The 14,858-nt window shown below is 29.7% G+C and overlaps 1 protein-coding gene across 1 annotated transcript; it reads right to left on the bottom strand.

Moving 5' to 3' along the window:
- Window positions 1-1,849: 1,849 nt before the first annotated feature.
- On the bottom strand, window positions 1,850-9,553 carry LOC100807708 (ER membrane protein complex subunit 1). The gene is made up of 12 exons (XM_003522653.5): window positions 9,309-9,553; window positions 8,864-8,991; window positions 8,574-8,636; window positions 7,725-7,846; window positions 6,611-6,726; window positions 5,725-6,526; window positions 4,219-4,950; window positions 3,678-3,899; window positions 3,502-3,597; window positions 3,178-3,372; window positions 2,943-3,056; window positions 1,850-2,349 (listed from the first exon to the last, which is right to left on the bottom strand). The coding sequence occupies exons 1-12, from the start codon at window positions 9,407-9,409 to the stop codon at window positions 2,089-2,091; spliced, it is 2,952 nt and encodes a 983-aa protein (XP_003522701.1). The 5' UTR covers window positions 9,410-9,553; the 3' UTR covers window positions 1,850-2,088.
- Window positions 9,554-14,858: the final 5,305 nt, after the last annotated feature.

Genomic DNA, 14,858 nt, shown 5'->3' on the forward strand with positions numbered 1-14,858 from the left:
ATGAGTCAAGTCTAAGCAAAGCAATATGGATTATTGGTTAATTCTCTTTTATTTGAGTAGTAGGGCATAGGATTGAATCTTGTGGTGGCAACAATCTTTCAATTTTTTTTAATAAAGTTGTAGAAGATTTGAAATCTTTCTCTCTCATTTTTTATTTATTTATTTTAACCATCCAATCAATCTTATATACAAAATTGTGGAAGATTTGAAGTTTTTCTCTCTCATTTTTTTTATTTTTTTTAACCATTCAATCAATCTTCGATTTTTACGCATTAATCTTTTTAAAGTTACATTTTTATATATAATTATTTTTTTAATAATTGAGGGGGAAGAGAATAGGCTAAATGTGAAATGAAATAATTGATATAATAAAGAGCTAGAGATGAAAAATACCATTAAAAAAAGAGATGAAAAATAATGTTGTAGGACTTTGTCATACAAATAATATAACAAGAGGAACGTTAATCTCACACTCTCTAGTATCCTTCTTTTTCAACACCCAAATATGACTGGATTAAAAGAATGTTAGGAAGAGGGTATTAAGAAGTTTATACATCCATTTCTTTTCAATTAAATCTCAACAGTACAGATTAGATACGCATTTAGTGAGTTTCTGGCTTTCTGCTATGGTCAGTTTCGATTAATTAATATTCAATAATAAAGTATATAGGTAGGACATATAATTAAAATTATAAACAAAAATTGGTAACCTCTTTTTAAAATAAAAAACCTACGTCAATTTATGTAAAAAGAAAAAAAAAACCTACGTCAATTATTAGTTTGGTACATATGACATCAATTTATCATATAATATGCTTAAGAATTTTATAATTATGACAAAAATATACTTTTTATTTTTTATCTGAAAATAAAATATTGTTATTAACGAACGTTAAGTTCAAGATTGAGATGATAAGATTCAAAGCATTGATACAGGAATAATGGCGTGGAGCATGCTGAAAGCCAAAGTGAACGAACTGTTAAGAGTTAAGACGCACGCTCATCTTTAAATTACTATCTTAAATAGTAGTGAGTCTCTCAAAGATGATACGAACATACGATAGACTGTATACGTAAAAAATCCATTAATCTATAGTATTTCTTTACAATCACCCACTGTTTTCTTCCTTCCTTTCTTTTACTTTCTCTTTTCATCCTATAACCCATTAAAATGTTTGAAGTGCTCCAACATAATGATGTTGTAAAACAATTTAATTGAAATGAAATAGTGATATAATCTTATCATATATTGCTATATAATTAAAATTATTAACTTTTATAATAAATAGTATTTTAACCTACGCATACTTGTTTGAATATCTTTTATATATAAATTATATTTTAATTTAGATTTATTGAACAATATTTACAAATTAATTTTATTAAAAATAAGAAAATTTTAATGAATGAGATCAATATGTAGTTCTTTTAAAAACTGTAGAGGATCTCAATCCATTATTTCGATACATTGAATACCTGGAGCAACGCTGAACTAAACAATTAAACTACTGCAGTTTCAATGTATCAAAGTAATGGCTCCGGCATAAAAGAAGCATTTACTAATATTTTACCTTAACAACAATGATAAAACATTCATGACAAACCTAACCTCTCGCCCTAACACAAAAGGCTTCAAATACTAACGACCAAAATATTGACAGTAACAACCGTACGCTCGTATATTAAAATATCAAAGCAATTAAAATTAATGAACTGGTTGTAACTAATTAGAAAAGGAAAATGATTGGATAGGAGATCAATAATGTTTTTGCGACCTCGTAGTTGAAAATGAAACATTGCACTTAGAATAGGAGCAAAATATTTCATCAACATAAGCCTACCATACTTATTTCACAATGCCACCGGCCTCGGAAGTTTATGATTATCTTTCATACTCCTCAATTTACATCATTAAAATTAAAAGATCCTCCATTCAACCTCAAACAATAGAATGTAATGGAATTTTACATTACTTTTGCAATTCAAGCTACAAGATTTCAAAATTCGAACTAATAACTAACAAAGAAAACAGATAAACCTACTTAAAACTTGAAAACTAGAGATTGCAAGGCAAAAATGGAGGACAGATCATCTCCATTTCTCTTGTAGATCTTTCCTCTGGGATAATACCCAAGTGACAAATATTGCAGCGACAAGTGCAACAATTGTAAGAAGAAGTAGAGCATAGCTGAAATCTTCAGTTAGTGAATCGTAAGTCCTAGAAGGAGCAATCTGAGTAAAAAATAGATCTACTCCATAGGCAAAGACGAGGGATGTAGACTCCAGCTTGGCAGGCACAGTTACAATGCCTCGGAGACCTTCCACTTTAAGGGAATGTGTAATGTAGGACTGCAGAAATTCAAGCAGAACGAATATGAAATTCATGTTAAGGAGTACATTAAGCTCAAGGAGAAGCATGGGGTTGAAGTTATTGATAAATACAAAACTCGCTAATATGTATTTTCTTAAGTAGACCTACCACCCTTCTTGCCAATTGAGGGAAATATACAAATGATGACCACAGCAAGTAAAAGGGGGAGGACCTATAAGTTTATAACCATACCAGAAATGACTGCACACTTTATTCATGCATGGAAATGGGTGAACGTTATGTGCTTAGCCTCTGAACTATCCTAAGGATAAAGAGCATAGCCCTTCAGTTTTTTGTCATCCAAAATAGGTCCCCAACCCCTATCCTCTTTTCAATGTACTCTATCCCCCTCACCAAAAAAGTAATTTAATATTTACTATGAAAAAGGAAATAATTCTAGACAGATTAAGAAAAACACGCTAACACCGTACATACATTGAGAATTATCATATGCAATGATTGCAACATTTGTTAAGTTTTTTCTTTATTTCATACATATAGAAAAAGAACAAGGATATTTTTTTTGGTGTGTGGGGGTATTGAACAAGAAGAAATTTAAGAGACTAAATACCTGAGAAATGATGGGCAATGAATCGGTAAGAGGAATAATTCCTTCTTCTTTTTCAGCTTGTGAGGGATTAAGTGTGCGCCGGGGATCCAAAAAGCGTTTATCAAGTGCCAGAACCTGGAAAAAGGTTCCCAGTTGACTCCCAAAATGTAAGATTTTTTTGATACAGGGAAAAAAAAAAGCAGATTGTCTCTGTTAATCTCAAGTTGAAAAACTCAGTAGTGTAATTAATTCCAACCTGATCACCAATTGTTCCAATAAGAAGCTGCTTAGAGGTTATACCCTTGGCCGTCGAAGTCACCTCTATTGCTTTCACAGAATGGGTAAAAAAGTATGACTGTGATTTTGTAACAACTTCTGCTCGATAATAAGAAGAGATGGGTGATGTAAGATTATGCTTCCCAAGAACAAACTTCCAGACATCTTTGTTATCCTGTGAATTACATTCAAGGATATCACATCAGAATGAGCATAGATTAGTACCCAAAAGAATGATAATAACATATGCCAAAACAAGAGAGGGGGGCTCATTAAATGAAGATACGCAAGTTAAAAGACATACCGCTCGAGACTGATCATAGACCTCAACAACTGACATCTCATATCTGTGTGCTCTGAGATTAAAATAGTGGTAGACAACCCAGTTTTCACTAAATACCTATACAAGAAATAATCATGTAAGAAATTCAAAAATTTTAGCTTTCACCTTTTAAATGAGAATGTGGTTCAAAAACTTACAGCATGAACAGGACCCTGGCAACCATGGTGTGTCATGCGATGCAATATGCGACCAGTCACAGTATCAATGATATAGATGACCAACGATGCCTCCTCTGGGGTGGCTGTTCCAATTTCCCCACTGGCTTTTGGTGCTGCATTTGCGACAAAAAGTACATTCTTCGATACATACTTATACATGACATCGTGGTCAGTCATAACTTTTGCTTGAGTATGAACAACCTAGATGGAAAACATTACTCTACATGATTATTGGTAGATAAAAAAATTCATTTGTAAAATCCTTCCAAATTTAAACCCACTCTTTAATGCTATTGATTAGTAATAAAACCCACCATAAGTAAAAGGCAACTTCTAAACTCCTATTTATTACAAGCAATAAGGATTTTAAATAATGCAAGTTTATATATCTGACAGAAGATTTATATTTTATGAAAACATGAAAAGGTAACTATAGACAAAGTACAATATAACAATCAATTTTATTTTATAAAAAAATGCTCTTTTAATTAATAAAAACTCAATGCCAAAGGCACCATACCTCATTTGATTTTCTTGTTACTGTTGCAATAATCTTTTCTGATTCAGATGGGAATACAATAGACCATAAATTCCTGAAGTCAAAGCAGTATTCATCCACTACTTTGTGAATGCAATTGCTCTTCAAGGCATGACCTCTGATAACACCATTATCAGCATCAACTGAGTACCAGTACACATTTGAAAATTCACGTTGCAGAATGCCAATAGCTTCAGAAGTTCTTGGGTATAGGTATGCATATCGGTTTATGTCTATAATTAGATGCAGACGCTGTTCAGTTGAATCAGTATAAGGCAGTGGAATAACTTGAGCAACAGTATGAGCAAGACTCAAAGAATTGAGTTCCTTCCCTGTGTATGCATCAATAAAAGAAAGAACAGATGGTGCAGCCAAACTTGGTCCACATCGCCCAACTACAAGGATAGAAGGATTCTCATCCAATGCATGATGATGTGGAACCTGCCACTGATAAATGTTAAGCCCAATCGGATGTTCACACACTTCTGTTTTACGCAGAGTATGAAGTAGAATAGACCAAACTACACGCCCATCTCCAGTGTGCAAAGCAAAAACCTTTCCTGCCCTTGTAAGTACTATAAGCAACTTACGAAAACCATTATGATCACGAGTCATTTTGCTTTTCTCGGAACTCCTTAACCTCAGCGCTTGAATAGCTACTACATCCTCAGCACTTGCAATCATTAAAGTTCCTTTGAGCTTCAGCACATGTCCCTTTCAATAATAAATCATTGCATAAAAAATCTACCGTTAGAAAAGTAGTTAATGATATCCACATAAAAACCTCAATCCCTAATCTACAGATATAATAAAACTATCTACGCAAGTTGCACATCTCAGCATTCTGTTATTTTTTCCCCCTCCAGAAGGCAATTTAGTTGTCTCTGTGCGAGTGAAGTGCAATTTTGAATTTTTGATTTTATGGGTTGAGGGCTTTTTCCCATGCAAAGCATGGGCTTGCTGCTGGCTGTTCTAATTTTAAAAAAAAATAGTACACACACAAAATTAGAGATCACTTTACACTAGTGTAAGTCAAAGTCACTTGCATCATTCAATAACTTTTAATTGGACAAATCTATATTAAGATTCAAAACTTGCTATTGGATTGAAAGTTCTTATTATATAGATTATATCTACATGTCTTAGAATAATCCAAAATTACTTGATACACCATTGATATACATCACAGTAAATGTTAATGTATGCTTTTGAAATATATAAAATAAGAACCATTTGATCATATTCTTGCTGTTGCTTAATTATTTTTTAGATTTGACACAAATAAGGTAATATACAATTATGCTGATAAAAAAAAAAAGGTAATATACAATTATATTTCTATGTTGGATCAGTAAAAAAACACAATATATACAATGTTATTAAATGATGTAAGAGTGCTAAGTCTTGCATGGTTACACCAGTGTAAACCAATGTGTGCGTGAGAAATTATGCAGGATGATATCCTGATTAAAATTATCAAAGGCATACCTTAAGCCATTCAAAGAGGTTCTGTTCCACTTTTGCCACAGATACACCTTCCTTTTCCACAGGTAGTTCAGATGCGGTTACATCTACAACTGATGCAAGACCATCCTCTCTACTCCAGACAATTTCTCCTTGTTGTACTAATAAGAGTGAATGATCCTCCATTACCATCAATGCTCTAAAACCGTAAGATCTATCTGTCCTCACATAATTGTTTATAAAAATCTTATCAACGTTCCCTCTTTGATGGTCTATTACTACTCTTTCCTTGAGCAAATCACCATTCCAATCATTAACATCCTTTACAAATAGGTGAATTTTACTGTCTTCATGTTGAACAAATGCAAAAGCATGCTGACCCTCTGGAATTGACAAAGCATCGCTAACAGCTGCTGCATTATTAATTTTGTCAACCAGCACCAACTCACCTTCATTTGTCACTTTAATTAAAAGAACATGGGAATTGATACGTAATGCAAACAACTCTGGAAGCCTTGATGGTAATATTACTGCCTGTCCAGATGAATCCTCGATGAGGTCTGAAATAGGCTTCTGTTTGTAACTAATCTCTCCATTCTTGATGTTTATTGTTAGTATCTTAGACCTCGTTTTATCCAACACAACAAACTTATCACCTGAGACTGATAATAATTCCCCAAAAGTATCACAAGGAAGTGCTTTATGATCATTCTTTAGCAATTCTCCATTCTTAGCATTCAATCCATACACATAAAACTTTGAAGAACCAACAAAACCAGCTACATATATCTCGTCGGTAGACTGAATAATATGGTTAACCTCAATGCTGAAAATATGAAGATAACAATGTTAATGGAAAATCAAGCTTTAAAAAGAACATTTTGCTAATTAAACTCTAAATCTGTCATACCTTTCACCCACAAAATCTTTCTTCCAGAGAACTTCACCATCTATGCTGGAAACAGCATGGAGACAACCTTTACCAAAAACAAGGATCAAATCATCCTTGTCGGCTTTCAGGTTTTTCTGCACAATTAAAAACAGCACTTAATTGAACATGTATGGAAAACACTCATAGACTCTTAGGTTCAGCTACAGTTAAATAAAGCAACAGGTTTGTGACAGCAAAAGGGAAGCCTAATGCAGGTTCATGTTACTGATCACAAAAAATACTGAAGGTGCTCATTAGGTACATGAGGAAACTTCACTGGATAAGGGACATGAGTCCAAATAATTTGATTGGCCAAATTACTTCAAACTTTCAGACTCTGTTGAATGAAAGTAACTTAGTTTTGGGGCTTCCACGCATGCAATAACAATAACAGTATTTTCCCACTAGGTGGGTACTGGTGTCACCTACCTGGAATCGTGTATTGCAAACAACACCATCCTGTTCTAGTGTTCTCTCAAAAACCAGTGTTCATATGCAGAGGAAGGAAAAATACTGTGGAAATGTGTTTGCATTAGCACCATGCACTTAGCTAGAAAGGGAGGCTTGAATCTACAAGTATCAAGCTAGGTCACCAAATTGGCATAGGCATTTAACTCAATTTATATTTCAAGGAGGATTTCTCTAATTATGTCCAAGGTAGAAGTCTAAATTTTTTTTTTTGTCTTAACCCTCCAGTTCATCAAGGGAAAAGGACCCTGACTAATCTGGAGTTCGACCGGGAGGTAAGTAAAGTCTGGCCAAGAATTGTTTCTGTCAAGAATCGAACTCGGGTACTATCTGAACAATTCAACCTTAACTTCAGCACATTAATCACTTGTGCCCAATTACTTGGTTGAAAATGTTGTGCCTATTAGAAGTCTAAATGTAATACTTATGTTTCACTCTATATGAGTCCTTTTCATCACTCTATAGGATGTTATACCCTTTATCAAATACTATTTTTTTCGCCTTTTACAATTTTCAAACTTTCTTACTTTACCCAATAAGAAAAACACATATCATATTTCAGATAAATCTACAAATATATATATATAGTATTTAGAAAATCAACAACAAAAAGCTATTCACTCACTGGAATGTATAATATTGACTTTGATGCCACTGATCCCTGAAGGAAAGACTCCCAAACCATCTGTCCATCAGGAAGGTTCCATGCTCTCAATATACTTCCATCCGAGGAAAGAGTTATGACATCTGAAGCATTTAAAAGAAAACTTAATGAATTTGATCACCAATGTAAGCTAAACATTTAAAAAAATCTCAATACAGAAAACAATTTACTCTAACAAAGTAACAATAAGCTGACAAGCAAATATTAATTAATGAAACTTGAAGCTAAGAAATCATTGTAAGTCTGTGATAATGTTGTGTAGTCATGCAAACATCAGACATCCTTCAATTGATTTTACATCATTACTCAAAAGGGACAATAAATACAAAGAACTTTATTGCCTTCAAAGATGCATATAACCAAAGGAGATTTGGATATTAGACACTTAAAATTGGGGAGGAAATGGAACTAAAAACTTTTATCTTTTTTGTGAGAAAGCAGTTTAAACTTTGATGTCTTCCCACAATTAGAGTCATGCAAGCATGTTGTTGACGAGCCTGGGATCTAGATCTCCAATTCCAAGATCTTTATGTGCTACCACCACGGTTGAGAATTACAATAGAAAATTCAACAACAGGATTGGCTTTTGACTATGCATTTTATGAGGTAATATATGAGCATCCAGTTGATATCCAAACATATATATATTTTCAAGGGGCATAAAAGTTTTGAATAAATTGAACTGAGTACAAAAAGAAAAAATAATGGCAAAGGATCAACTGTAAAAGTACAGTAAAACTTCTTTGTAATACAGTAAAGAATAGATAGCATGTAGTATTGTTTTACACAGTCAAAGGTTAAGCATAATACATTTTCCCAGGGCAATGTCAAGTCCATCAACAACATCATTGGTCCCAAGAACATGCCTCCAAACTGCAAGCAACAAAACACAGTTCAGCATTTTCTGATTCTAAACAAAGAAAACAAATAGCTAAGCAAGCAAAGGGTATTGCAGGAGAAGACTTGATTTACTTTTAAACCAGTTCAACTTTATTAAGTACAACGTTGATCGTACTTTATTGGAGCTTCATAGAGAACATTACATTCATAACAACTAACTTAATGGAGTCCGCAAGGGAAGTTAAACAAATCAGACTTACAAATCTCTCCACGACGAAGGTCGAGTGAAGCTACAACATTCTCTTCGGTGGATACTAAAACACGCTTGCGTCCAGACTTTTGAGTATGGAACAAAGCGTGCTTTACTTTCCCAATGTACTGTTGATGCCTACAATTAGTATCCAAACATATTCAGTAGTTACTAACATTTAAACCACATAATACGCAAATCAGGCCTTAGAATCAGAAAATTTCCTGTCTAAACATGGTTCTACTCAAATGGATAATCGTTCAATAAAGCAATTGAACTTTAGATTAAGCTGCAAGTAGTAACAACATCAACAAGTTTCAAATTATAAATTAGATGAAACCGAATTAAAACGAATTGAGTTGGAGGAATGGAACGAAAAACCGCACGTGTTAAGGGAGCATTCAGTGATGGAAAAACCTTTGACCGTGTGAATAAATAAGAGTAATTGAACTCACCAATCCATGAGGCCAACTTGATCTTCGTAAAGCGAGTAACTGAGATGAGTAGATGAGAGAAAGAGTAGAAGGATGAGGAAAACCCTAATCGTCATGGCCATGGCGATTTAGCCACAAGCACGGATCTGAAGAGTGGGAGAGTGGGAGTATTCTGTATTTGTGTTGTTCACAGTGGGAAGATATAAGCCGGCTTCTCCCGAGACGCAGACTTTCAATTCCATGTTAACAAGGTAACCAAAAAGAGAACAACGAGGGCTTAGAATTTTCGATATAAAATATTTATGAAATTAATTTAGATTAAAAATAATACTTGTAAAAAAATAAAATAAAAATAATCTCCTCTTAAAGCTGCATATTCTAAAATAGATAAAAGTAAAGTATGTAATATTAATCATTGAGAGATTAACTGTTGGAATTTTAGTATATACGTACTTTCTACATCAAAAATAAAAGTATATACATACTTTGTCATGCATGCCTGTGTAATATTTGATCATTATTTTACTCAACAATGATTCAAATTATTTAATTTATCTTTTAAATTGAAGTGTTTTTGTACAGCATTTTTTAAATTGAATTGTTAGATAAATAATATCTATAAATTAAAATATACAATTTGGAGAGTGAAGTTCTCATTTTTACACTCTCAAATAAATTTTATCTATATTCTTTTTTTTTTCTTTCTTTGGAGATGCATTTCATACCTAATTTATGCAACTAGCTAAAAAACTTATCTCTTAATCATTATAAACTATCCTTCTTTAACTTACCCTACTTTACTTTTACTCTAAATTAAATTTCAATATTTGTTCTTAATTATTGTCATTAATTTTCTCTTTATGTTATAAATCAGAATAAACTTTTAGCCTCGGTTTTTCCAACTAAATAGTATCAATGTTCTTTCTTTCTATGGTTTGGAGATTCATTCCATACACTGCACCAAAAAAATTATCTATCAACTATTTTAAAACATTATCTTTTTATCTTCATTTATATAATTGATCTTCTTAATTATTCATTTCTTTCAATCTATCATATTTTATCTTTATCAATAAATCAAATTTAAATGATTTTTTAAAAATTATTAACACTTAAAAATAATCTTATATCATAATTTAAATAAATCCCTTAATATTATCTTTAATTTTTACATATAACAAAAAAATCATAATTTAAATCATAAATTGTAACACGGTAAGGAATTCATATTTTAGCACTTACTCTAAAACACAAGTGGGCCTTAAATAAGCACTATCATGGATTTTGTGCATGTCTCTAGTTTGACACTTCAAAGCAAGAAGAATCTAATAGGAGGTTTGGTTCGGTTATTTTTTGTTTTCATTTTCATTGGAAATAGAAAATGGTAATAAAAATGTATTTGATTGGATTTCTAGTGAAAATATTCTTTCAAACAAACCAAAAACTGAAAATAATAAAATTATCATTTTGAGTTAAAATTAAAAACCTCATTTTGAAAACACATTTTTCAGTATTTTTATTTTTTAAAATTAAAAAACAAGAAATCAAACCAAACATTTTTTTCAAAATTCTAATCTTTTCAAAATGAAAAAAAAATTTAAAAAAATGAAAATAAGAAATCAAAACATATAATAAAAATACCTTGAGACGCTAATCCGACACTATTAGGATTGACTTACAACTTATGCAACGAATATTGACTAGTCGACGCTACAACTACAAGTGCCACCACTAAAACCACCAACTCAACCCAAACCTTCTGCCACATCTTGAATCTCCGTTTGTGCTCACCGTTTCAGAATTGTTATTTTAGCAAACATCATACAACTAGCTAAAGAGACTAAAATAGTTATTGCAATTACAATTTTAGCAAACATTGGTAAGGATTTGAGTTTACTGAACAATAAAAGAAGAATTGTCACAAAGATTGATTAATATTGTTTTCTTTTCTTTTTCATTTTTTTTCTATCACAACTACATCGTTAAACTATACAATTTTTACTTCCAAAAGTGGTGATTTCATAATAGTAAGCACAAATAAGAATTGAAGTTGTGATGGAGGATTTAGCTTGGTTGATAGGTTGAGTAGTAAAACTTACATGATGTTATAATTAACGAAAATACTTATGACATTTAAAATGACACGAGGTTAAAAGACTTGAAGCACGATATGAAAAAGCTTCAAACATTAGTATCTTTAATTGCAACTCCATACCTAAATGACTAATAAAACTATTTATCTTGATTAAAGAATTCAAGTATCAAATTATTAATATTATCATAATTTATGAGTTTTAACGCAGAAGAACATTACTTTGTTCTCTCATATCATACTTACACTCCCAAAATCATTGAGCTCTAGAGTATTTGAAAATAAAGTTTTACTTAATTAAAAACATCTTTAAAGGGAGGCTTAAATTAATAATTTGCGCTAAATAAAAATATATTGTATTCATACTCATTTATACATAGAATAATATCTCAATTATTAAATGAAAACTTTGATTATTCACTCCGACACTTATTTACTATAATTCTACTATTATAATTGATTGAGTAAATGTGATGACATGTAACGTTATAGTCACACACTCTTTCGTAGTAGCCACACACTATCTAGTTTCAAAGTATATTATTTTTAACGTGGTCATATTATTCTTTTTCCAGTAAAAAAAGAGTGTATTATTTTCAACGTGGTCATATAATGGCTTTGCGTTTCCACGCTTTCTAGCTCTGGCCTTCTAAATATCCCCAAATAATTTTTGTAAAAAAAATAAAATATATCCTCAAATAATTGATGAGGGAGGAAAAGTAACCAACTAAAAAGTAAAGACAAAAGTCATCACATAATTAACACAAAAAATTGCAAAAGACAAAATTAAGAACAAAACATCAAATTTTAACCAAATTCTTATGTTTTTTTTTTAATATTCCTATCATACTCTATAGTCTACATTATACAAATTGTTCGCTAATTTATCACAAATATAAATATAGCACTTTACAACAATCGTGATCATTTAACCCAAGGATAACATTAACTAAGAAAATAATTATTATACTGTAAAAAATAATTTTTATAATCGTTTTGTTAATATGATGAATGCTCAGTGATAGAAAAAAGAAACAGAATAAGCTTAAATAAGTTTGAATTATTCTATCATATCAATTTAGATATTTTGTGATGAAAAAATTAATAATCTCCATTTCATTACATGAAAAGTGAATATATTAATAAAGAAATTAATAAATATCAAATTGATAAAAATTGAAAAATAAACACATTAAATAAAATGACTAAATTAAAAACATAAATACATTAATGAGATAAACAAATACATTAGATTGAAAAACATTAAATTAAAATTATATTCCCCATTTTCTAAATTAAAAAAACACATTAAATGAGATAAAAAAAAATAATATATTCTTTAAGTTTTAATTCTATTTAATCGTACATTAGAACATATTTTGAAAATTTTAACTAATGTCTTTTTATTATATTTTCTTACATTATTTCATTCCATCAATATTGTTCCAAGTCTAAATCATTAAACTTGACTACAATAGAATTTGATTATCACGCCCAAATTCTTATATGCTAAACAAAAGAGTTGTTTGGGACCATCAAAGGCTCATTAAGCCATTTGACCTACATCTTGCATTGCTCTTTACACGTAACTATTTTTTTTTTAAGGAGCTATACATAACTAGTTGAAAACAGGTAATTCGTGTATTGTCACAATTGAGGAGTTGTTTTTTATTTCTATAATAACTGTTGTGATTGAAATGTAATTTTCAAAAGTAAATAAAGAGTAAATCAGTCTACAAATTTTGTATACGAAAGATAGATATATATTTTTTATTATTGATATAGATGCAAAGGATATATGTTTGCTTGGGTCATGTATGTCAAGGACACAAAAGTATTTCATAGTTGGAGATTCTTGCATCTTGTATGACAATTTCATGAATACGTACATATTTGAATTAAAATCTGTAAATTTAAGTTAGGATTCAATTTAAGTTTGTAAATTGAATTTATAAAAATAATCCAAGTAAGTCTTATAGGTATAAAATTAAATTTTTATGCAAATGTTTCATGTACAAACTTATTTTTGTGAATAACCAAATATGTCACTAAACTAAATTTACTTTTCAAGCTAAGTTTCCCAACAAAAAATCAAACATAACCTATGTATATTCAAGCGGTGACTCACCTAGATCTAGGAAGATAATTCACCTGAACCTTATAAATATACCACATGCATACGTATCATGTAAGTATTAATTTGAGTATTAAAATGTCTTTGTTGGTTTATTCCCAAAAAAATTGTCTTTGTTGGTATCTTTACTTTCTCTCTCGCGATTGGACCAACAAACTCCACTGCCATCTCAAAGACAAGAAGATCCAGTTGACCTACTAATGGTTTGAGTTTGGTCAAATCAAATATACATGCAATGTAAGATATGTATCAATAAAATAAAAACTAAAGTTATGAAATAAAAACATAAACATCAATAAACTCTTTTAATGTCTGATTAATATTAAAGTAAAAAGGTCATAAGACTATATTAACTCTTAAATTTTAGTTTGTTGAATGAATTTTATTTATAAACATTAAGATGATTTTTTGAGACATAATTATATTTTTAATTTGAGTGTCTCTTAACATAAACTAAATAGTAATTTGTCACGAAGAATTAATGTCTTTTACTAAATTTGACCTTCATTAATTGTTAAAGAATGTGTTGTCCATATTTTTTAATAATTAAATTTTACTAAATTTAAATCATGACACATTTTAAATTAAATTAAAAAAAACAATAATTTTTTTGCGTAATTAAAAGACAAGAAGACATTATTACTTATTTATTCTAAAGACAAATACAATCTCGATGAGATATTTTTCTAACAGTTATTTCATTATCTTAAAAACATTGAAAAAATTTACTCCGTTATCTTAAATATTATAAAAATTTAATAAAATATTAAATTAATTTTGGTCATCCTATAATTTTAAATCCATAATTTTTTCCTATTTTTCAGAATGAGCAATAAACCTTTAATATAATTTTTTTGTTTAATTAATTTTATAAATACTATTTTATATGTATCATTAGTTAAGAGTTATTATTTTTTAATTAAAAAAATTTATAAATTAAAATAAAATATTTAATATTTAATTTTACATATATTTATTTTATTATAAATTTTATTTTTTTATAAATTAATAAATTATTGTATAAAAATTTGTTCTTATTTTATTACAATTTTTAAAAAAAATACATAAACTAATATATAGATTATTAAAAAATATGTTGTGTAATTTATACAAATTAAGTAAATTTAAAATAATATTTAAATAATCCAAACAATTAAAAATTAAAAATTTATTAATTTTTATAATTAAAATAAAATTTGTATTATTTATATATAAAAATAAATTTACACAATTATTAAAAATTATATAAAATAATTTACATATTAATTTATGTAATTTTCTTGATTTATATAATTGGTATTAAAAAAATATTACTAAATATTTTTTATAGTTAAAAAAAATATTA

The sequence above is a fragment of the Glycine max genome, chromosome 4 (assembly GCF_000004515.6).
Source record: "Glycine max cultivar Williams 82 chromosome 4, Glycine_max_v4.0, whole genome shotgun sequence".
In the NCBI taxonomy this organism is placed as follows: Eukaryota; Viridiplantae; Streptophyta; class Magnoliopsida; order Fabales; family Fabaceae; genus Glycine; species Glycine max.